The following is a 24,751-nucleotide window of genomic DNA, read 5'->3' on the forward strand; positions in this document are numbered from 1 at the left end:
ATCCGCCACTTCTCCCTCTCACCCAGCAGCCATTAACTACCAATAGCTCCTCAGCTAGATGGGGGGGGGGGGGTTGTGAGCCCCTTAAATTATTTTTAAGTCTATTATTCTGTATTTCCAGAATCAGGCAATGCCAAATGACAATACTCGCTGTCATTTCTGTGTGAAAATAGAGCATAAAAGAAGAAGGAAATTATGAAAAATCCATAAAGCTTTCAGAAAGGAAGGAAATGCCTAGCATCGCTCTCTTTTAGCACAGGAGAAGATTTCATTGCACCTAGAAGGGAGAGTATTCATGCTGTAACACTGGCCCGAAATCCACCAAAACAGAAATTGGCTCGCAGAGATGTACAGCAGGTGGATTAGGCTGCTATCAATACTGTCTGCCATACCACACACCTGGACAATTCTCCAAGCAGCTCTCAGGTATTTCTATCACGCAAGGGTAAAAAGGAAAGAGCAGATTGCATCAAAGAAGCAGAAGAGCAGAGACCATTTCCATAAAGACAGCACACAAAGCTCAAAGAGAACTATTCGGGGACTTCTACTGCTCACCTGTATTGGCTTCATGTATGGGGAATCTACAAATGCCTCAGACCATTCCTGGGCAGGAATTTGGATCAGGTACATAAAGGCACCAACGGGAAGGAGTCCTATCATTAGTAACCACACTGTTCAGAGAAATGGCTGGTACCTAGCTGTCTTGCAGCAATAACTGAAGTCTTAGACAAATTAGAAATGCCACTGAGCAAAGGGAGATGGGCAGGGAGTAATACTAAGAACAAGGTTTAGAAATATAATGCTGTAAAAGGCATGCTGATTGCAAGCTTTAAGGTGGAGGCGGCCACCTAAGAAGTCCCTACACTTCTCAGCTGTCACACTGGAGTACTAAAACCTCACTCACAAGGGAGCTGCTGTTTTTGGAACCTTACCTATATACCTCCAGATATAAATTCAAAAGGTAATTAATGACGAATGCAGCTACCACATGCAAAGCTCACAGCACCCCAGGAAAAACAAAGTCTGCCTCAGGAAGAGGGAGAAGTATCTCAGAAGTCATTCAATTTGGAAAATTTTTATTTTTAAATTAATGCTTGTGTGTATGCTTGTATGTGGGTCTGTGCATATGAGGGCAGATGCCTACAGATGCCAGAAGAGGGAGTTAGATTTCCCTGGAGCTGGAGTTACAGGTGGTTGTGAACTACCCAACATGTGTGCCCGGAACTGAACTTGGGTCCAGTGCAAGATTAGTAAGTGTTCTTAATTGCTGAGGCTGAGCCATCTCCTCCACCAGTAACTGAAGTTAGAAATAACTGAAAATAGCCAGCAAATGAGCAAGAAAGAAGGGACATGGAGTAGAGATCACAACTGTTGCTAAGAAGAAACAGCACGAGCTCATTTGTCGTTTAAGTTATTCATACACTAGATGCTGTTCACACACAGGTATTGTTTCCTGTTTGAGGCTGCAGAGAAGCAAACGTCGGTCAAGTTCATTGACAAGGCACACTGGCAGTACCCATAAGCAGCAGCTAGCAACCTGGCAAAAGAGAAGAAAGCTTTCTGTTTTGCTTTTCGGGTTGGTTTGTTTGGTTGGTTGGTTGGTTGGCTGACTGCTTTTAAGACAAGAGTCTTGTGGAATATTATTTTAAGATGTGCTACATTCGTTTATGCTATGGAACATTGGTTTAATGATGCAAAGATGTGTTGCATCTTGTTTAACTCTGTGAAGCTGTGTTACTGTGCCTGTCTAAAACACCTGATGGTCTAATAAAGAACTGAACGGCCAATAGCTAGGCAGAAGAGGGATAGGCAGGGCTGGCAAGGAGAGAAAATAAATGGAAGAGAAGAGGGGAGGAGTGAGAAAAGGAGGAGAGGAGGACGTCAGGGGCCAGCCACAAAGCCAGCCACAGAGTAGGAAGAAAAGAAAGATATATAGAACAGAGAAAGGTAAAAGCCCAGAGGCAAAAGGTAGATGGGATAATTTAAGAAAAGCTGGCTAGAAACTAGCCAAGCTAAGGCCAGACATTCATAAGTAAGAATAAGTCTCTGTATTATTTATTTGGGAGCTGGGTAGCTGGCCCCTCAAGAGCAAAAAATAAAATTATAGAGTCTCATGTTACCCAGGCTAGCCTCAAATTCACTGTATCACATCCTCATGCCTCCATTTCTTGAATGCTGGGATTGCAGACACATTCCTCCATATTCTGTTTGTAAAGTGCAAGGGACTAAACCCTGGACTTAGGCAAGCACTCTACCAACTAAGCTATCCCAAGACCCAGAAATTGTGTGTGTGCGCGCGCGTGCGTGTGCGTGTGTGTGTGTGTGTGTGTGTGTGTGTGTGTATGTGTGTGTGTATGTGTGTGTGTTCATGTGTGCAGGTGCATCTGTTTGTTTATAGGTGCACATATACATGTATGCTTGTGCACGTGGAGGCCAAAGGTCAATTTCAGGTGTTGTTCCTTAGGAGCCATCCACCTTGTTTGCTGAGACAGTCTCTTCCTAGGAACTAGAGCTCACAGAATAGTCTAGAATGGAAGAACAGTCAGGTCAAGGATCTGCATGTCTCCACTTCTCCAGGGAAGGATTATAAGTCTGCACCACCACACCCACACACACTTTTCACATAAGTGTTGGGATCAAATTTAGGTCCACACGCTAACACATCAAGTACTTTACCTCCCCATGCCTCCTCCAAAAATATTACTTTAAAAACAAATATAAGAACACAAAACACAATACAGAATAGCATTTCAAGTATAACAATGAAACTGCCAACCAGAACCGTCTAAGAACAGCCTGGTGGTACAGACACACAGCACACAGGATAAATTCTTTGTCATGGACCTATGCAATTCTGCTGCTTCTGGGATCACCCTCCCCTGTAAAATCAGGACAGTACTTCCTTGACTTCCTGCTAACGGCCAGAAAAGCTTGTGAGAAAATCAGGTAAGGAACTTCAAGGACCTGTTAAAATGTACATATTCTGCTCAAGAAAGCAAGGAGAGTCAGACATGGTGGCACATGCCTGTAGTCCTAGCACTTGGGAGATTGAAGCAGGAAGACTGGGAAGTTCAAGGCTAGGCTGGGCTACATGGTGAGACCTTGTCTTAAAAAAGGAGGAAGGAGGCTGGGGACACGGCTCAGTGGGTAAAGTGCTTGCCAAGCAAGTGTGAGGACCTAAGTTCTAATCCCCGGAACCCTCAGAAAGCCAAGCATAGGAGCCCAGGTCTGTAATTCCAGTGTTCCATGAGATGAGAGGCAGAGACAGGGGAATTCTAGAAGCTACAAGCCAGTTAGCAAGCACATGCACCCGTAGAAAAACAACAAACCCACAGAAGCCCGTCTCAAACAAGGTGGAGGTGGCACCCAAAACTGTCCTGTCTCCAACCTCCACACGGCTCAAGGTATGCAAACACCCAAACACACATCTCACACACAAACACAGACTTCAAAGGGGGTGGGGGGTGGCTGGCTGGAAAAATTACTCTGTAGTTAAGAGTGCTTCCTACTCTGTCAGAGGACCGGAGGACCAGACCACCCACATCAAGCAGGTTCCAATACCCTCGTGTCCTCAGAAGGCATCCATCCATACATGCACATACACACATACAGACACACATGCATCATAAGTAAAGAAAAGAAAACTTTAAAGAAAGGAGATGAAAAGAGGGGAAGGGAACTATACAGAATAATTAAATTTTCATTTAAGTAGCTGAAGTTAAAAACATAGCTCTTTCTCTTAATAAAAGAAAATTTCCATGGTGGCACGATTCCTTCTTCCAAAGTCTTTGGGGTTTTTTTTGTTGTTGTTGTTTTGTTTTGGGGGGTTTTTTTAAATAATTTATTTATTTTTATTTTATATGCATTGGTGTTTTGCCTGCATGTATGTCTGTGTGAGGGTGTTGGATCCACTGGAACTGGAGTTACAGACAGTTGTGAGTTGCCATATAGATGCTGGGAATTGAACCCAGGTCCTCTGAAAGAGCAGCCAGTGCTCTTAACCACTGAGCCATCTCTCCAGGCCCATCTTTTTTTTGTTTTTTTTTTTAAGTGTATTGATTAACAATAGAAAGAACCTTAAGTGTAAGAAACTAGATGGATTGTGCAGCATTTCTTCTGACAGGAAAGATATTAAGTGAGAAAAGCTAAAAACATTTAACGGATATTCCTATCTAAAACCATGCCAGATATATAGCTATGATGGTTATGTTTGAGAACATTATCTTTCAAACTGTAGATTACAGAAGCAGTGGATTATGAAATCAATTTGTGGACCACTACAGCATTAGTTATGTGCTCACTGCTACGGCAAAATGCCTGAGAAAAGCAACTTAAGCCAGGAAGGTGTGGTGGTTTGAATGAAAATGTCTCCCATAGGCTCATGTGTTTGAATGTTTGGTTCCCAAATGGTGTATTATTTAGGAAGGATTAGGAGGTGTGACCTTGTTGGAAGGGCTGTGTCACTGGGGGTAGGCTCTGAAAGCCAGGCCCAGTCTCTCTCCTTCCTCACCCTCACTCTCTCTGCCTCCTGCTCGAGGATCAGGATGTAAGTAAGCCTCAGCTACTGCTCCAGTGCCATACCCGACTGCCTGATGCCATGCTCTCCACCATGATGGTCATGGACTCACCCTCTGAAACGAAGAAAGCCCCAATTCGATGCTTTAGTCTATAAATTGCCTCCATTATGGTGTCTTTTCACAGCAATAGAACAGTAACTAAGGCAGAGGGTTTATTTGGACCACAGTTAAGGAGCAGGTCATCATCGTGGGAAACTCCACAGCAGCAGGAGTCTGAGGCACCTGGCTGGTCACACTGCATCCTAAGTCAGGAAGCAGGGGGAGATGACTGCTGGTGCTCAAAGAATGATGTTACCACATTTAGGGTAGGTCATCCCATCTCAGTTAATTCAGTCCAGAAACTCCTTCACAGATGTGCCCAGATGTTTGTCCCCTATGTGGTTCTAGGTCTTGTCAAGTTAACCTTCACAACCACTACCACAGTTGTTTTTCTATTGCTATAAGACACCATGACCAACACAACAACATGACCAACTCAACTTATAAAACAAGTGTTTAATTTAGGGCCTACAGTTCCAGAGGGTTAGAGTCCATGACCATCATGGTGGGAAGCATGGCAGCAGGCAGGGAGCACGGGCTGAAGCAGTACCTGAGACTTTATATCTTTAGACAAAATCATGAAGAATGTCACGGGGCTTTTGGAAATCTCAAATCCTGCCCCCAATAACACACCTCCTCCAACAAGGCCCCATTGTTGGTTGTTTTATTACTCTTTTTTGGGGGGCGCCACCCAGTTCCCCAATAAATCACACACCAAGGCTTATTCTTACTTATAAATGCCCAGCCTTAGCTTGGCTTGTTTCTTGCCAGCTTTCCTTAACTTATCTCATCTATCTTTTGCCTCTGGGCTTTTCCCATTCTCTTACTTTTGTAACTCTTACTCCATGGATTACTGTGTAGCTGGGTGGCTGACCCCTGGGTCCTCCTCCTGCTCTGGCTACTTGTTCTTCTCTCCCAGATTTCTCCTTCTATTTATACTCTCTGCCTACCAGCCCCACCTATTTCTCTCTCCTGCCTCACTATTGGCTGTTCAGCTCTTTATTAGACTATCAGGTGTTTTTGACAAAGTAACACAGCTTCACAGAGCTAAACAAATGCAACATAAACAAAAGTAACACAGCTTAAAATAATATTCTACAACAAGGCCCCACTTCCTAATCCTTCCCAGATAGTTCTACCAACTAGGGATGAAGCATTTCAACATAAGCCTATGGTGACCATTCTCATTTAAACCACCACAACCACCATTTCTTTAAGAAAATAAGACTGAAAATATTAGAAATATTTCAATGCATTACATTTAATAAAAGTAAACATCATTCCACAGAATCCTACCAAATATTTAAGTACATTGTCAATATGTAAAAGGCATGCTGGTTAACAATGTCAGTGTATTTCTTTTTTACTTTTAGATTTTATTTTATATATATGGGTGTTTTGCCTGCATGTATGTATGTTCACCATATGTGTGCCTGTTGCCAACAGAGATAAGAGGAAGGCATTGGATCCCCTGGAACTAGAGTTGCACATGTAAGCCACCACATGGGTGCTGGGAATCAAACCCAGATCCTCTGCAAATGCAGCTCTTAACCATGATTCATCTTTTCAGATAGCATAAGTTCACAGCTGAAGCCAGCTTAAGTCAGAAAGATCATGAGTTTGAGGCCACCTTAGACTACACAATGAGACCCTGCCTGGAAAATAGTCAACAGACAATCTACTGACTGCTGTCCATAGACCCACCCCTCAGCCCCATGCTACAGCTCTAGAGTACACTAGGACCACAATCATCCCAATCAACCTTTAGATTATTTTATGAAAAGGTGAGCATAAAACCTAAGCTCTTAACGTGGAAAGGACAAGGTGATGGAAATGCCAATTACCCTGGTTTAAACGGTGCACATACGTACTGAAGCTGCATAGTTTATACCCCCTAAATATATGAAATTATGTGTAAACAATTTGTATGTGGATGGCATAATGTGCACATATGCATATCTGAAGAGGCAAGAAGAGGATGTGGGGTATTTTCTTTTTTTAGTTGGTTTTATTTCGTTTGTTGGCTGATTGGTTTGGTTTGGTTTGGTTTGGTTTTCTTGTTTGTTTGTTTGTTTGTTTGTTTGTTTGTTTGAGACAGGGTCTGTCTATGTAGGCCTGGCTAGCCTGGAACTTGCTATGTAGACCAGGCTAGCCTCGATTTCACAGAGATCTGACTGGCTCTGTCTCCCAGGTGCTGGGATCAAAGGCATGTGCCACCATATCTGAGGTTATTTCATGTATCAATCTCCACCTTATTCCCCTAAGACAGGGCTTCTCACTGAGTCTAAAGCTCATTGTTTCTGCAAGGCTGCTAGCCAGTGAACTCCTAGGATCTGCCTGGTCTCCATCTGCCATGGTGAGTTTACAGAAACATGCAGCCATGCCCAGATATTTTACATGGGTACTGTCGATTCAAACTCACATGCTTATGCTTGCAGAGCAAACAATCTTACAAACTGAGCCTTTCCTAGCCCCCCAAATAAATTAAGAGTGGTAAATAATAGAGGGAGAGGAGATGGCTTCTGGTGAGAGAGGAACCTGCTCTCACACCAACACACAGATACACCCATATACACATAATTCAAAGTAAAATATATTTTAAAACACAAGGCTATTAGCTACTGTTACATTTCTGCATGTCGTAGTTTTCTGTACCAGAAATTCTCTGTAGCTGCCGTGAAGGAGCTAAAAAACCTCCACAGACAGCTCTCTTGGAATCAAGGCCCATTTAAAAGTAAATTAGAAAAATTCAACAACATTGTTACACCCGCAGTTGGTGGTAGTTTATAGGCTAGAAGATCAGCCTACAAATCAAATTTCCTCTTGTTGCATATCTACAGTAGCATCAAGTACTTCAGCTGCTGCACTCGCTTTCTGGACACAGGTGTCAATCATTTCCTCAGTGTTTTCCTATTGTCCCGTCATTGCCTGGTCTCGGCTACTCATCTCAGTCCGTGTGCTCCTCTGCCTGTCGGTAACCCCTTCCCTGGTTGGTGCCCACTCCCCTATGCTTAGAGCTAGTCTCTGCAAAAACAGAGGCTGCAAACTTGCAGACAGAAAGAGATACACAAAATTAATTTTCTCAGATGGGAACGTACTGCATCTTAGGGAGCGGCAGTCACATAAAGGTGGGTATTTAGATGTCTTATTTGGAGCCACTTTTGAGACTAAATGGAATCTGCTTCAGTTTCAAATCTTCTATCTCTTTCTATTTAAGCATGAAAAAAATGACAGCTGAGAAAAGTAAAAAATAGGGCTGAATAGAGGTATTGTTAAAGGAATAAAAACAGACCAATACACCCAGCCAATCAATCAGGGGCAGCTATGTAGTCTATGAACACTATTATAAAACTGTCCTAAGGAAAAGTAATGAAAGGAGTAATTATACACACACACACACACACACACACACACACACACACACACACACACACACTCTACTGTTTCATCAGGCCTTATCATTAGTAACATCAGAGGAAAGACAGTGCAGTATCTACATTCTGAAAGTGCCTACCATTTCTCTCAGTGTCTGCTTTGGATTAAAAAACAAAAGGTTCTCACACATCAAACCACTGTGATGGACATAGACATAGGCCCGTCCTGTAAACAGTGTGCAAAAACAACACATTAAAAATTCTCAAGTCACTTTTCTCCATCTGTTTATCTTATATACACTACGTAAACCACCAAGCATTTAATTTTACCAAATGCCACCCAAACAGCTGACATTATGCCACCAACACTGAAAATGGAATGGTCTTGACTTACAAACTCACTCTGGCATTAATGCTAATGAATACACTGTTCTGATGAAAAACACTTAAGCACTGAATAAAACATAGGATCTGAAACCAAAAATACGTACAAAAGGAATAAATTACAAGTCTCTAAAAAATGGGTGTTTCTGAATACCCACTAGAGCAAACAGGAAATGAAGAAGATACATCTGGCTGTCAGGTCCTGAAGCCAGCATCAGAGCTTTGAAAATCAAATATGCACCAATTAAGCACCACAGGGCAACAGAAGAGTGAGACTGGGACCACGGAAACGTGGCACTGAAAAAAGGAAAAATCAAACTTGACTGACAAACGCAGTGTGATTCCTAGTCCACCAAGGAGCACTCCTTCCAGGAGGAGTCTGTTAGCCACTAAAGTCGCCTTGGTGAGGGCCGAACATGGAGGAGAAAAACAACATCAACTATACAACCGAGATTTATAAGAGTAAGTTTCAATAATATAAAGTAGTTAATACAGCTCAATTTTTGCAAATTTTTAAATTTTTTCAATGCACTGAACCAGATAAGTTTTTGCATAAAACGGCAAGAGAACAAACTGTTCATTACAGATACTGACAGAGTGGGACGGGACAATTCAGAACAAGTTTTGATGAATAAATCAATATTAATATAAACAAAATTATTTTGTAAAGAACAGATAAAACTCAAAAACTAAATGAATTCTCTTTCTGAATATGTAACTTATTTAAACAGCCATTGTTTACATCAACTTTAAAAAAAAAAGAGTCAATCAGACTAGCATTAACAGTTTGATTTACAAGGACACGTGCTCGGAAGCTGAGACTCCGGCAGAAAGCCCTTCCCACAGCATCATGATGAAGAGTGATCTAAAAAGCACTTAGTCCCTTTGGCCACAACTCACCCAACGTTTTCCGCGTCCTCGTCACACTCAGCTTTGTACTTGCACGGTCCACACTTGGAATGTTTCCTGTGAGCCTCTGTTCCTGAGCCTTCCTCCTCTGTTTCAACAGAAAAGTTAAACTTTCAACCGAAAGTCAGGATGGATCCTCTCCAGACACACTTCAAGTTTTCAGGAACCATTATCTTGTTTTGAAGGAAAATGCACCCAAGCTTCTGGAGAGAATCACTTCTAAAATGTCCTCAAAGTTGAAGTCCAAAACTGCTGCTGCTATTACTGAACAACACATTCTGGGATGCAGCGCTATTTGTAAAATAACCTCTTGGGCTGTGTGCACAGAACAATATAGTGGGTTTAATAAACTGCATTTCCAAAGAACTACCATTTAACACTGAGTAGGAGCAAACAAACATGAGCAAGTCTGTGACCACCCTCCCCCTCAAGAAGCCAGTAGAAGCTGGTAAGTACAGACATGCTGGAACACACTAGAACTACACTCATCACCTTTCCCTCACATCAGTTCCACACCAGATTTTCTAAACACATAAAAACTAACTCCAGAGTTAAAAGAAATATTTGTCTCCGATTCTAGACAAGGAAAGGGGCGCTCTTACAAAGCACCTCCCCCTTCTCTACTCGGCCCACTTGGCGCAAATACTCAGATGCAGTAATCTGTGAGTCTATCTCCCAGCAACAAAAGGAGCGCGTGTCATTGCCCCCAAAGGGACTCACATCCCCCAAACAAGGGCATCCTGTACGTGTGGGCCTCAGCTAGAGTGGATCCTTGCAGCTCTCTGAAAGAGGGCCCGAAGTCAGAATTGAAGAAAGATTTCAGCCTCTCCAGACTTGGTATGTCACAGACTTTTATACCGGGGTGCCAGTCAGTGGAGAACTAACAAAACGCAAGTCCACAGGTGACGCCTAAGCTTCCCACGTTTGCCATCTGCCTACTCTCTGACCGGAAACACTCCTCAAACTCAAATGAATACCTAAACAGATTGCAATGATCGTAATGGTAAATAATTTTGAGACCTCAGAACCACCATGAGATCCAGAATGGCTGAGCAAACCACTAACCCTTTCCAACACATGCTCCCTTGAGGGCCGAGAACAACCTACATTCTCAGCAAGACAGCCAGGACTGTACTGTATTAGCAAATCTTGGGAACATCTGAGTCTCCTAACAGAACAATGACCTCAGGGACCGAGTCACGTGATCTCTTAAAATCCTTCCTTGCTCTCAGATCTAAAATTCATGAAGTGAGCTTTCACACATGATTACAAAGCTCCTACTTAACACATCCATTTAAATCAAATCCTATTGTTCGTCGCCTTTATCATTTTCTTTCTGGCTGCAACTCCCATCCTTGAATTCTTCCCCATAAATGTTCTATTCTTTACAGTTCTTCAAAGTTCCTTCCAACTCGGAAACTTTAGAATTCTATCAAAGACAGAGGAAGGAGTGGCCTAGCCCAAGGTTTCTATGGTTAGGATCATAACTGTGGTTTATATTTGGACTGAATTTTCCCAATGAGTGTTCTTTTAACATATCCTCAGGGTACCTCAAATATTTTGCATGCAATAGATAGTAATATTTACAGCTTCATTAAACTATGAAGCAGATTAGTCATCCTCAGTTCTGGTCCTTTAATGCTATTATATGACATTTTTAAACAGGAGAAATAATTTTATTTAAGACACAGGAAGTTTTAAAGGTTTAAATTTAATTCTTAATTCCACCAGTTGTCTTGCAAGCTTTCCCTCATCTAGGCACAACTTACTCTGGAATTTTTAACCTTGTTATTCTAATAAAAAAAATCCTTATGATTAACAAAAATTGTAAGCAAAGAATAAAAGAGATTTAAACACTGTTTCATGATAAAAAAAAAATCACTTGGGTGGACAATTCTGTGCAGAAATTAGCTTGTGTAACCTCAATTTAACAGGAGCTACGATGGGTTCCCTTTAGGCTGACAACAAACCTTCAGTGAAGGCTGCACAGGATCAAGACCATCTGCAGTTAAGAGGGACAGCCAGGGTAGGCATGGTGGCCAGGGGGCAAGGAGCAGGGGGACAGCCAGGGTAGGCACAGTGGCCAGGGGGCAGGGGGACAGCCAGGGTAGGCACGGTGGCCAGGGGGCAGGGGGACAGCCAGGGTAGGCATGATGGCCAGGGGGCAGGGGGACAGCCAGGGTAGGCATGATGGCCAGGGGGCAGGGGGACAGCCAGGGTAGGCATGGTGGCCAGAGGGCAGGGGGACAGCCAAGGTAGACATGGTGGCCAGAGGGCAGGGGGACAGCCAAGGTAGGCATGGGGGCCAGAGGGCAAGGGACAGCCAAGGTAGGCATGGTGGACAGAGGGCAGGGGGATGGCCAAGGTAGGCATGGTGGCCAGAGGGCAGGGGGACAGCCAGGGTAGGCATGGTGGCCAGAGGGCAGGGGGACAGCCAAGGTAGGCATGGTGGCCAGAGGGCAGGGGACAACCAAGGTAGGCATGGTGGCCAGGGGGCAGGGGATAGGGGAACAGCCAGGGTAGGCTCGGTGGCCAGAGGGCAGGGCTTCCTGCAAGGTTGTTGAGGCAATGAATCCACAACTCTGCAAATACTGAAAACCCTTGAGCTGTAAACTTCAAATGAGTGAGCCCTTTGGTCTATGAATTGTATCTTAAGAGTTGTTGAGAAAAATCAAAGGAAAACAAAGGCCTTTAAGACGTACCTAGGTTAGGCTCCCAGGGTCATGCCTGGAACCCCAGCACTTCAGAGGCTGAGACCTGAGGACTGACATGAGGTCAAGGAAAAACCTGTACTACAAAGCGAGTTCCAAGCCAGCCTGAGCTACGAAATGAAAACTGTCTCAAAATAGCCAAGTATTTGAAACTCACCTCCTTCTCCAGATCCAGAGCCATTATCTGAGAAGAAAAACAGCAAATGTAAACATTTCTCCCAGGAATTCCATCTTCTCAGATATTAACATTTCTTATTAAAAATAAAACTATGACATCCATGGTATTTCTTTCCTCAAATTTCTGAGAGCTAAGTTTATTTTCATATGCCTACTTTAGGCTCTACTGATTGGTAACCTAGACACACAATCATCAGTATTTCTTACATACTGAATATATTTCTTATACCTCTGAAGCCAGTACGGCCAGGAAATACCCAGATCCCGTGCGCCATGACTAAAAAGTACTATAAACAGCGAAACCGAAATGATTGTCCCATTCATTGAAAAGGCAAAAGGAAATTTTAATTTTGTTAGGGCTGGAGAGGAATACTGAACAAACTGCTTTGATTAGGAAGATAAAAGCTGAGCCTGGCTCCAAAAGTCTTCTTAATCAAATGTGTGGATACAGACCAGAGGCCAAAAGGCTTTAAAAAAAAAAATCCCTAAGGTTTAGCGAGGAGAACCTCAGGGTTGAATCTGCATAGTACTGATAAAATTAACTTCCTCCAGGAAATCTATTCAAGATAAATCTCAGAGAGAAAACAGCATAAAATCTAATTAATGCACAAATTTAAAATGTTTTTTGTAGGGCTGGGCCTTGTACATGCTAGGCAATCACTACCACTGAGTCACATCCCAAACCCTAAAATTTTATTTTATAGTGCCAAAAGAGCCAATATATAACACATGGTGAAAATAGGGGATTCTGTCATATCATCAGCATGGAGCTGTAAAAATTAAAAATAAAACAAAGATAGCAGATAAAGATTTTGACACTTTAGCCAGAACTCTGCAGGGGAAATGATCTCTTGGCTCCAGGGAATTAATTCTATTCTTCAAATAGTCTCTAGAATGGAATACTGAATAACAGAACAATACTGGTCCCTTCCCTCCAAATTCCATCAAGTAATACGGTCAAACCCCAAGATATACAGCAACAGAGGGAATTAGAAAGCACACATCACAGGCAGTGACAGGAGCATGAGCTCTGTGTGCTTTTGTGGAGAGTTTTCAATTGCATTCAGTTTTGATCTAATCAATCGCTTAAGGATGTCTCCTGAAAGAGGGAAAGAGTGGAGGAATGGAAAAGGAGGAGAAGGAGAATGGAATTTGTAAAAACTTACGACCATATTTTCTTAGGAAAACTAACCCTTCTCCCTTTCATTCAACGTACATTAACTGGATACATATTAAGTGCTGAGCATAAATGCTATGACTACAAAGATAATTAAGACACATTCCTAGTACACGAGACACTCACCCTGAACCTTTTTTGCAAGCTGTGTCCAATTTTAATAAATATTAAAAATTTCACAACTTCCTTGGTCATTAAGAATTCCTAGATACATTAAATACTATGACTACTCTGATAATACAGTAGCGTTTTCCTTGTAGAATTTTAGTACACACACCCATGAGTCCATCTCAGCGCTGACATGGTGTTATGCTTCCCCAGACAGGACACATCACCTTCTGGTTGAGAAAGCACTTACGTGGCTGTAGGCAAGTATGTCAGATAAATGAAATGCTGCATATTACATGCTTAAGTACATAGAAGACATTGACACACTTCCCAGAGATGTCACAGGAGAAAGACTTCAGAGGACACATGGGGAAAGCCTAGTCTAAGAAAAGCCTAAGAAAAGACTTTTCTCGGTAACTGAAAGAGGAAATAGTTCTAACTCACAGAAGAGGAAACTTTGAGAGACCAAGTGACATGAAAACACAGCCCAGTTAGCAACCACCACCAACACGGCACCTCATGGCCTTGGTATTCCCAAGCTTAACAAGCCCAAAAGACTAATCCCCATGTGATGATTTAGAGAAACGGAGTTCAGACAGTCCAAGTGGCCTGCACAAGGTTCCATGGTAAATAAAAGTTTGGATAACTTTAATGTGAGGCCTTCCACTCCTAGTCCAGGGTTCTTTGCAACCGATCACTCTACCTCCTGTTTTACATTCACTGCCTATCAAAGCACTTGGTGTCGTAAGCACATGCTCCTCATAAATGATTAATGTGGCATCAGAAAGATTCGCAAAAACGTCTAGATCAAGCCTGTGAAGCACAATGTACTTAGAGAAGTATATGTGGACATCACATGACACCTAACAGCAACATCACATGACAGCCCAAGAACACAGTACTTTCTTTCTCTCCGCACCTAATTGTTTTGTGTACAGTAAAAAAAAGTTCTCCTTGTCCAAAGAAATCTGATATCTGACCTAGGTTTCTGGGCAGTAATTTAGAGCGTATCTGATAGGAGTATCTATAAGGAGCAAGTTCTACATGAGAACTGAAGAGGGGGCCAGCCGCACTACCACGATCAAGCCTGAGGATCTGAGTTTGGACACCCAGCATCTGTGTACAAAACCTGATGTGGTAGCATGCTCCAGTAACACCAGTACTGGGGAGGCAGAGAAAGAAAGACAGATCCTGGGAGCATCCTGGCCTGCCAGTCTAACTATCTAAGAGGGGTTTCAGATGCAGTGGGACCATATCTCAAAGAAATGAGGTGCAGGAGCTGGAAAACCACTCAGTGGTTAAGAGCATTTACTGCCATCACAGAGGACCTGAGTTTATTTCCCAGCAACCGCAACTCCAGTTCCAAAAGATTCAACACTCTCTTCTGACATTCTAGGGCTCTGCACAGATGTGGTACACTTACAGACAAGCAGGTGAAACACTCATACCCATAAATAAAATAGTAATAAAGAAGATAGCAGATGTCTCCCTCTGGTTTTCACACATCCACACATGGAGGAGTGTACCTGCACACATATATGCATATATAAGGTGGTTTGGGGTGCTGGGTAGAAAGGAGAAAAGAATTTGGAAAAGAACTACAATCTGAAATGCTCATGGAGGCTTGCTAGAGACAATCATCTCAAAAACATAAATAAATAAAAATAAACCTATCCCATGCCAGTTCCCAACTCCAATGTTCAATGTTTGGGCTATCAAGCAAAGGATATGTGACATCCTCACATAAAACAGACATACAGTCAATACAAAAATCACCCCATCAAGAAGCAGTAACATAAAATATGAATAAAACTCCATCAATCACAATCAATCCCTACGGCAATGGGAGCCAAACACTTCTGGCTCAAGTCTCCTTTTGGAAAATATGGCAGAACCATTTCTAACATCATACATACCGGAGTAGCAAGGTCCACGTGCCACCACTGTTATGTCTTTCTGGTGCTTACAAGCAGCCCTCCTGAGAAAACATTCATTCTGATAAGTATCCCCATTTGATCCACAGACAGGAATGTAATTTGTATGGCACTGCAAAAAAAAAAAAAATACACTCTCAGAACTAGGCATGAATATTAATGGCATAGTTCACACTCATGAACCTCAAAGCATACTTCTATGGCATTCTTCCACTGCTAGCACAGGTTGTCCCTGTATTTGATTTTTAACAAAGAGGACCTGCCTCTGCCTCTTAGATTTTTCTCACGCTCATAATGAAAATAACTACCAATTGCCAATAAATGCAACCTACTGTATTTGTTTGCTAAGAAAACCCACAGAAATATTAAGAGGAAAGCTGTGACAGTGTTTATAAAGAGCTGCTTAGGTGATGTCACTTTATCATTAAAATTCCTTTACTTAATACATCCAGTAGTAAAGTCCCAGGAAAGGAACAGGAAGACACAAAGAAATACACCACAATCTCTGTTCTCAGAGATCTTATAATGTTATTAGAATAGGGAAAAAAATTGCAAAACTAAATCGCATTTGGAATCACGTGATTTAGAATCAATCAGTCAGACAGGAAGTGCAATGCCTGACCTCCAGTTCTAAAAGCTAGGGTGTTGAAGGAAAACCTACTCAGAGAAAGTAGAATTCAAACTGTGCACTGAAGGATAAACAGGAATGAGGAGGATGAAGATAAATGGTGATGAGATTTGAAAAATGACACTGGCTCTACATGCTTAAAAAGTTTAGAACGTCTACTTGTCAAAAATAGCACAAATGGGGGAGCTGAAGAGCTGGCTCAGCAGTTAAGAGCATGTTCTGCTCTTGCAGAGAACCAGAGTTGAGCTCCCAGTACCCACACTGGGCAGCTCACAACTGCCTGTAACTCCAGCTCCTGGCAATCCAATATCTTCTGGATTCCATGGGCACCTGCACAGACCTACGTAGAGACATAGTTGCATACACATAACTTAAAAATTTTTTTGAATATATCTTTTTTAAAATAGCATAAATCAACTTTCAAAATCTGGGGAAAGTATCACAATATGATACAAGCTATCACTGTTACTTAAATAAAAGTAGTGCAAATGTTCTTTTTAAATGGGACAAAATATTTACAAAATATTATAAACAGCCAAGTAATATATAAAAGAAATTGACCTTCATTAGCAATCAGGGTTGTATACTGAAAATGAGAATTGGGAGGTGGAGGTTCTTGAGACAGGGACTCATTATGTAGTCCAGGCTAGCAAGGAACTCTCCCCTGCCTTCAGTGCAGAGATTACAGGCATGTGCCATCATGCACAACTTGTCCTTTTTAAAAAAAAGTATTATTTATCTGTGAAACTGAATGCAAATTTACAAAATAATATAAAATGAAATGTAGCAAGAAAATACATTGCATTCAATCTAATTTAGAAAAATACGCATAAATTCTAGAAGTGTCAATATATTTTCATATCATATCTTTAATTTTCTGTGTGTCTCAATTTTTCCACAATCTACAAGATTTACTTTTACTATTATCTACTTTTTTAAGTGGTTGGTCTCAGTGTACGAAATATAACTATGACATATTAGTACAATTCAGGAACTGCCAACTAACTCTCTTATAACCAAGTTGGTTTTTCTATATGTTCAATATCAGCAAAATCTTACACAAACTTTTATTAAAATTAAATTTTTATTTGGAAAACTTTGTATATGAAACTGCTTATGAATATTTTTAATCTAACTTCATTATAAGTAGATATAAGTGCCTGAGTACTATATTGTCTTCTTCTAACATAATCATTCCAAAGCATGTAAATTATGAAATATTCATATCATAAATGACCTTTATTTTTCTTTTATATTAAAATTTTGTACCACATTCATTTCTTTAATCATGTGTTTATGTGGGTTACATTATGAATTTCATTTAAAGATAATAAAAAAAATGGAACATAAGCTACTGGTGATTGAAAGAGTTTTGAGTTTGATAGGACTGGAAACTTTAACATTTATAAAACAGTATCCCAGTAAGCACTGGGCAGCAGCTTTAAATGTCCTATGGACTTTAATATTAAACAACCAATGAAGCCCATGACAAAGTCAGAGCCAGGGCTCTGAAGTCCCAAATCCCAGGCCCATCACCCCTATGAAACCAGCACCATGTTCCCCATCCGTCTAAAGGCAACTCTTTTTTTTTTCCACATTCCCCCAAAATAGGTTATGTATATTTACTACCATTTTAGGGAGACTGGTTACAAGTTATGAATAACGGTCAGGAAAAACAGCTAAAAAAAAAGGAGGTTAGATTCAGGGATCTTTTTCTGAAAATAAAAAAGGGGATATAGAATCTACTTTTTTTAATTTTATTTTTATTTTATTTTACAATATAATTTAGTTCTACATATCAGCCACGGATTCCCTTGTTCTCCCCCCTCCCGCTCCCCTCCCTTTCCCCCAGCCCACCCCCCATTCCCATCTCCTCCAGGGCAAAGCCTCCCCCGAGGACTGAGATCAACCTGGTAGACTCAGTCCAGGCAGATCCAGTCCCCTCCTCCCAGGCCGAGCCACGCGATCCTGCATAGGCCCCAGATTTCAAACAGCCAACTCACGCAATGAACACAGGACCCGGTCCCACTGCCTGGATGCCTCCTAAACAGATCAAGCCAATCAACTGTCTCACCTATTCAGAGGGCCTGATCCAGTTGGTGACCCCTCAGCCATTGGTTCATAGTTCATGTGTTTTCATTCGTTTGGCTATTTGTCCCTGTGCTTTATCCAACCTTGGTCTCAACAATTCTCGATCATATAAACCCTCCTCTTTCTCGCTAACTGGACTCCCAGAGCTCCACCCGGGGCCTAGCTGTGGATCTCTGCATCCAGTTCCCTCAGTCATTGGATGGGGTTTCTAGCACGACAATTAGGGTGTTTGGCCATCTAAAGGCAACTCTTCTAGATCCTCTCTAATAATGTTACGAGGATTAAATAAGGGAAAGCTATCTACGGCGTTCACATCTGGCCATGGTAAATATCAGTGGTGGTTGCTGCTGTTGCTGTCATTGTGAAGTCTTGAGTACTGACACAGGAGCACAGCTACTAAGTGGAAGAGTCACGCTTGCTCCCGAGTGATGTACTTTAGACACTACACACAAATTATTCAGTCTCACCCATAAGTCACTTGGTGATGGTGAGCAAGGGTCCTAACATGACCGCAATCAGTCTCAAGCACATACCTCAGAGTGAACCTGAGATGGGAAAGAAGATCTGTCATCATTCTTGGGTCTCTCTCGGAGCCCCCCCAGTAAACTTATGGACAAATGAAGGGATCCAGCAATGTTAAAACCTTCAGACTGATGCTATCTCTAACCCCTACTCTGCCACCTTTGATGGGAAAGCAACCTCTCTGTTATTAAGGTTGTGATGATACTGCCAGCTATTTGAAGCTGTTTGAAAGATACAGCACTATACAACTCCGGAACTACATCCTTTCAAGCACTTGTTGTACACCTACTGTGTGCCAGGAACTGTGTGGGTCACAATAAAATAAGTAGGTTGCCGGGAGAGTTCATCTTGATTGTCAACCTGATTGACTGATAGGTACCTAGAAGCTTACTAAAGCACATGTCTGGACACGTCCTTAGGGGAAAGGCCATCCCTGAATACGGTGGTACCACCCAATAGACTGGGGGCCTGAGGAGACTAGGAGGGAGAGGAAGAAGCCCACAAACACTAGTTCCTCCTATTTCCTGGACACCATCATGTGACCCCGTCTACCCCGCCACACCATGATGGACTGAACCTCTGAAAACGTGCACCAAAATAAGCCTTTCCAATAACTAAGAAAACAAATGGGCCTTTCCCCATGCCGTTGCTCTGCTTGGGTACTCTGTCACAGCAAGGAAAGTAGGACGAACATAGCTGTGACGGTTAATTTCATGTGGCAACCTGACGAGGCCCTGGGGTGCCCGGATTCAAAGTTATTTCTGGATATGTCTGTGAGGGCATTTACAAATGAAATTAGCACTGCAATCAGTGAACCAAGGAAGGCAGGCTGCCCTCCCCCGGGTGATATGCGTTATCCAATTTGTTGAGAAACCAAACAGAACAAAACGGTGGAGGGAACGCTCTTCCCTCTGGCTGGACTGAGGTATGGTCTTCAGTCTTCAGACAGGGACTCACACCACTCCATTTCCCGGGTCTTCAGCCCTAAACGCTGTGGGATCTCAGCCTCTATAATCAAATAAGCTAATTCCTCACTAGTCCCTTTCTCCAACTCTCTCACACAAATTCCTGTGCAGGTATCCTGCTGTTTCTATTTCTGTGGAAAACTCCAGTACAAAGGTCTAGTAAGAGACAGAGACCATGTAAGCTATTAAAAACAGACACAAACACAGGAAGACAGCCCACAGAACCCTAAATACAACGAGGAAGAAAGAAAACTAGGGAAAGTTAGAGGCACTAAGTCTTACGGGAAAGATGTACTATTAATTTTACTATGCATATAATTAGTAAGTGGCTTTGTTTATATGAGGAGCAAGACATTGGCTTTTATTAGCCAGCTAACAAAATTTGCAGTTATATACAATTCTACTTTCTGTGAAAGGAACTTAAATCATGCTCCAGAAGCTTGTATTAGCACGGAAAGCGTGCAGAATTATAAGCAATCTTTCAAACGATTTGATTATCACTGTTAATATTTACACAGCAGAGATATGCCTAATATACGTATCAAGCCATTTTTTTAAGCTTGCCAATAATTCGGGTTTTATGAACAGATCTATAATCTTATAGGAAGACAGCAGAGCAGTCAAAGGAAGGATTCCTCAGTAGGAGGGGAAAAAAATCATGCTTTAAACCCTTAGGCGGTTTGCCCTACAAGGCGCGGGAAGTGTCTTTAAACATCTTTAGCATCCAGCCTAAAATGCAGCATCCAGCAAGCCTGGAAAAGCATCTACTGATCTCACCTCCTCGCTTGTAGCTCTCCTCCTGCTTCGCCACAGGTTAAGAACCAAAGGATTTAAGGCAGATCATGGAAAGATTTTTTTTTAGGTGTTCAAGGACATTGAAAAGGCTCCTTTTTTTTTTCTTTTTTTTTTAATATAATCTTTAAAAAATCTCAAGGGCTTACAAAAACTGAAAGAAAGCAGAATATAAGGCCAGCTCCACGGAAATGAAAGAGCCTCATGGAAAGGCAGGCACAGAAGGCACTGATGTCCCCAGCCAAGGGGCAGCAAGGGTGTGAAGCCAGCCAAAGCAGGCTAAGCAAGCGTGGAAGAAAGTGGTTATTGTGGAGCTGCCCCCACAGAAATGTCGCTCTGTCTAAGGGAATGAAACGCCTCTTTGACCCTGAGAACCTGACTGGGTGGTCAATAGCAGTATACACAGATACCCATCCCCATTATTTCCATCCTCCACTCCTTCTAATGGAATATCATGATGATTTACAGTATTCAAAGAAGTTTCCAACACACGTGCTCTTTCCCTCTGGATCTTACTACACCCTACAGGTAGGAAATGTGCCTTCTTTGTTCAGATGGAACACCCGTGAGAAAATGAAGACATACAGTTGCCTAAGGTCACTGGGTTACCAGAAACACTAACTCTACTCGGCCGTAGGCCTGCCTTCTGAAGCCCTTCCTCCCCTCAAAACTCAAAATGGCACGCTTAGTTAGAACAAGACTATCAGCGAAAACCAGCCAAGCTCCTTCTACACCTCATCTCCAGTTCTGAACAAGGGTAGTCTACAGCTGGATTATAATTTAATCAAAGAAGATGGGTAAACAGGGCTGGAGAGATGGCTCAGCAGTTAAGAGCACTGGCTGCTCTTCCAGAGGACCTGGGTTCAAGTTCCAGAACCCACATGGCAGCTCACAGCCGTCTGTAACTCCAGTTCCAGGGGATTCAACACCCTCACACAGACATAAATGCAGGCAAAACACCAATGCACATGAAATAAAAAATAGTAAGTCACACTCTCCACTTCTCTTTTTTGCTTTCCATACAGTAACAGCACAGCTCAACTCCAGAAGGAAATGCTAAGGCACCATGCTCTTGGGTTAGGGTTCCAATTTCCAGCCCGTCTCTAACCCTGACTCTCCTGAGGCTCTACTTCATCTTGGTTCTAAAGAGATGCAAGAACAACGGGAGGGGGGGCGGGGCTAGTGGGAAGGGGAGAAGAGCCAGGCCAACAGAAAAAGGAGATCGTGCCAACCTGCTCACTGAGAGGCTGCTGCTTCTGCAGCACCTGCCCTTTCCCGACGGTGGCAAAGCTCACACACGGATATGACTTGAACGTCCTTCCCACGCGTGTTCACATCTAGCATAGTCAGTCTGACCCCTTTAATTTCTCGAACCAAACACAGAAAGCACAAATAACAACAGGACTTCACCTGGCAAGACAGAACCAGTGGGCTGTGAGGAGAACTTCCTGTGGGGCCCAAGGAGCTGTGTGCTGTTTATCTGAAGAATGTAGGATCATTATAAAATAGGGAGAAAAAAATCAAAATAGTTCATTTTGGTTTTCTCACCTGAAACTGGCATGCACATTTCAAACCATCTCCATCTTCTTTGCAGACACCTCCATATTTACAGGATGACTCATCACACACTCTGATATCAGATTCTCTCACATTTAACTCTGCAAGAGAAGAAAACATTGTTTCACGTATATACACAAACATACGCATATACACAACACACACATACACAAACATACAACACACAACACACACACATACACAATGTATATAGATTAATAAAAGAACAAATGTATTGGGCATCTCATTCACTGGTACAATAGTAAGACAATTTAAAAAAAAAGTTCGCCGGGCGGTGGTGGCGCATGCCTTTAATCCCAGCACTCGGGAGGCAGAGCCAGGAGGATCTCTATAAGTTCGAGGCCAGCCTGGACTACCAAGTGAGTTCCAGGAAAGGCGCAAAGCTACACAGAGAAACCCTGTCTCGAAAAATCCAAAAAAAAAAAAAGTTCTGTGTGCCAGAGAGATGGCCTGGAAGTTAAGAGCACCATCCACACAAACATGAGGACCGAAGTTCCGATCCCAGCACCCACACAAGAAGCCAGGCATCTTACTACACCTGTAACCCCAGCACCAAGCAGGACACAGACAGGGGGTCTCTGGGGCTTGCTGGCTTCCAGCCCACTGAGAAATGCATAAAGTCTAGGTGTAGGGAAGACCTTCAAAGGGATAGGTAGAAAGTGATAGGGGTCACCCAAGGCCCTCTCCCAGCTTCTGCCTGAAGACACAGACGAGTGTGCAGACACACACACACACACACTCTCACACACACACGCACACACAAATACATAAATTCTTTAAGAATAAAAATAAAAAAGCAAGTTCTTTTAAGACTCAAAATGTCCAATATACCCCAAAGAGAATCTTAAGCTCTATCCCTAAAAGGAACTCACCTCCCGAAAAGAACCTCAAAATGCTAGGTTTTAACATAATTTCCAAAGATAAATCTATGGATTTTTTTTTTCTGTTTTTGGCTTGCTTAGACACTTAAGATACTTTTGCTATTGTCTTGATAGTTCAGATTCTTTGATGAGCAACTTAACTTTAAAGATAACAAATAATAAAGTTTAGACCCTCACTATTCATTCTAGGCAATTTTAGTTACAAAGAATTATAAAATTAACTCAAACTTCATATAAAAGGTAGACATGGAACATTTATGAACACAAAATTAAGGAGATCTAAAATTTCTCTCCTATGAAAACTTTTAAAGGACTGAGTTAGTTTTACCATAGGAAGCACAGTCACCCACTGAATTTGTTTCTGCTCTGAGACTGTCCCCCCTGTGCTGGAAGCAGCGCATGAAACGTCCTCAGAGACCAATGTGTGCCTTCCAGGTTAGTGCTAAGTCCAGTGGGACTGGGTGAGAATCGCTGGGATGCATTTCCCTATCTCCCCACTGGGAACTGGAGCCACAACCACAAACGGACACACACAAACAGTAAACAGAGTCTGTCTTAAAAACCATCTCAGTAGAGTCACGGCCATGTGCATGTAAGCCAGAGCAGTCAAAGGCCGAAGCTAGCCCCCGGCTGGCTGCAGCTCAGTGGCTGATGGATTCTGGAAAAAGTACTAGAGGTCTCTTGCACTCTACATCATGATCAGGTCGGCCCTGGCAAACAGACCCACTTCCCCAGCAACCCCCTATCCCTGAATATTTTCTTTTCCTGGTTTTCAGAGCAGGGCTTCTGGACCGAGCCAAGGAGACGCCGATGTCCAGTGACAGCTAAACGAGTGGCATCTCACTGGCCTCTCCTGTCATTTGGTTACACTGCTCTGCCAGGGCATCCACGGCACATTGCTTCTAAGAGCTGGCAATTAGGGAACTGAGTCAACAGTACTTGCATGAATCGACCTTATGAAGCACCAAGCATTACATTGGTGTAAAACATACCTGTGGGCTGCAGTTACTTTTCCTTTTTCTTAAATAGGCCTCAAGGTCATAGAAACAGATTAAAGTTCAAAATTTTTTCACTTAAGGCAAGACAATTGATACAACTGTTTTGCTCTTCTACAAGCTATTCCACCTACAGAAGACTGGTTCTGGGCTCCTTCTACCTGGGGCTGTGAAAGCCTCGGGTTCCTGGCTCTCTTCTCCCGGTTTTTGCTTGCTCTGTAGTCAGAGCTGCCACCGTACACACATAGAGATGAATACAGAAAGAAAGACGGTGCCAAGAGTCACGAGGTCACCACACCACAGTGGGTCCGCTTCTTTAGATTATGAGTGTAGGAAATAAACAAATGCATACATTAAAATAAAGAATCAAAGCCGGGCGGTGGTGGCGCACGCCTTTAATCCCAGCACTCGGGAGGCAGAGCCAGGCGGATCTCTGTGAGTTCGAGGCCAGCCTGGACTACCAAGTGAGTTCCTGGAAAGGCGCAAAGCTACACAGAGAAACCCTGTCTCGAAAAACCAAAAAAAATAAATAAATAAATAAATAAATAAATAAATAAATAAATAAATAAAAATAAAGAATCAAGCCCTCTTCTTAGCAGCTAAGCCACAGGTGCAAACCATTCAATAGGATACCAATGACAACAGTTACATGCAAACTTAATTAAGACAAACATTTCTAAGCAAAAGGCTTACATCTTTTGGGCTTCCTCATCCATTTATGAATTTGTCCAAAGCACCATACTTCCTGGGTCCCTACCTCCTAAGGAGCATGCTAACCAAAGCCTTCCCTCAGACTCAATACAGGACTCTCTGAGTGTCCTTTTTAGGCATTCTGCACAATACCAGGCAAGAAGGGGTCACTGTCAGTGACGATGATTACACACCTGCCTTCTTGAGCCCAAAATGGAA

At 42.5% G+C, this 24,751-nt stretch overlaps 1 protein-coding gene across 1 annotated transcript in view; it reads right to left on the reverse strand.

Annotated features, from left to right (window-relative positions):
* Positions 1 to 24,751, reverse strand: part of Tmeff1 (transmembrane protein with EGF like and two follistatin like domains 1) — an 86,695-nt gene that overhangs the window by 45,794 nt on the left and 16,150 nt on the right. Inside the window, exons 2-5 of the mRNA XM_052718082.1 lie at positions 21,937 to 22,046; positions 15,373 to 15,502; positions 12,152 to 12,178; positions 9,275 to 9,371 (exon numbers count right to left, since the gene is read on the reverse strand). Of these exons, the coding sequence (XP_052574042.1) occupies positions 9,275 to 9,371; positions 12,152 to 12,178; positions 15,373 to 15,502; positions 21,937 to 22,046 (364 nt within the window). The remainder of the gene's footprint in view (positions 1 to 9,274; positions 9,372 to 12,151; positions 12,179 to 15,372; positions 15,503 to 21,936; positions 22,047 to 24,751) is intronic.

Source organism: Peromyscus californicus, unplaced genomic scaffold (genome assembly GCF_007827085.1).
Source record: "Peromyscus californicus insignis strain IS unplaced genomic scaffold, ASM782708v3 Scaffold_5__1_contigs__length_169319896, whole genome shotgun sequence".
NCBI lineage: Eukaryota > Metazoa > Chordata > Mammalia > Rodentia > Cricetidae > Peromyscus > Peromyscus californicus.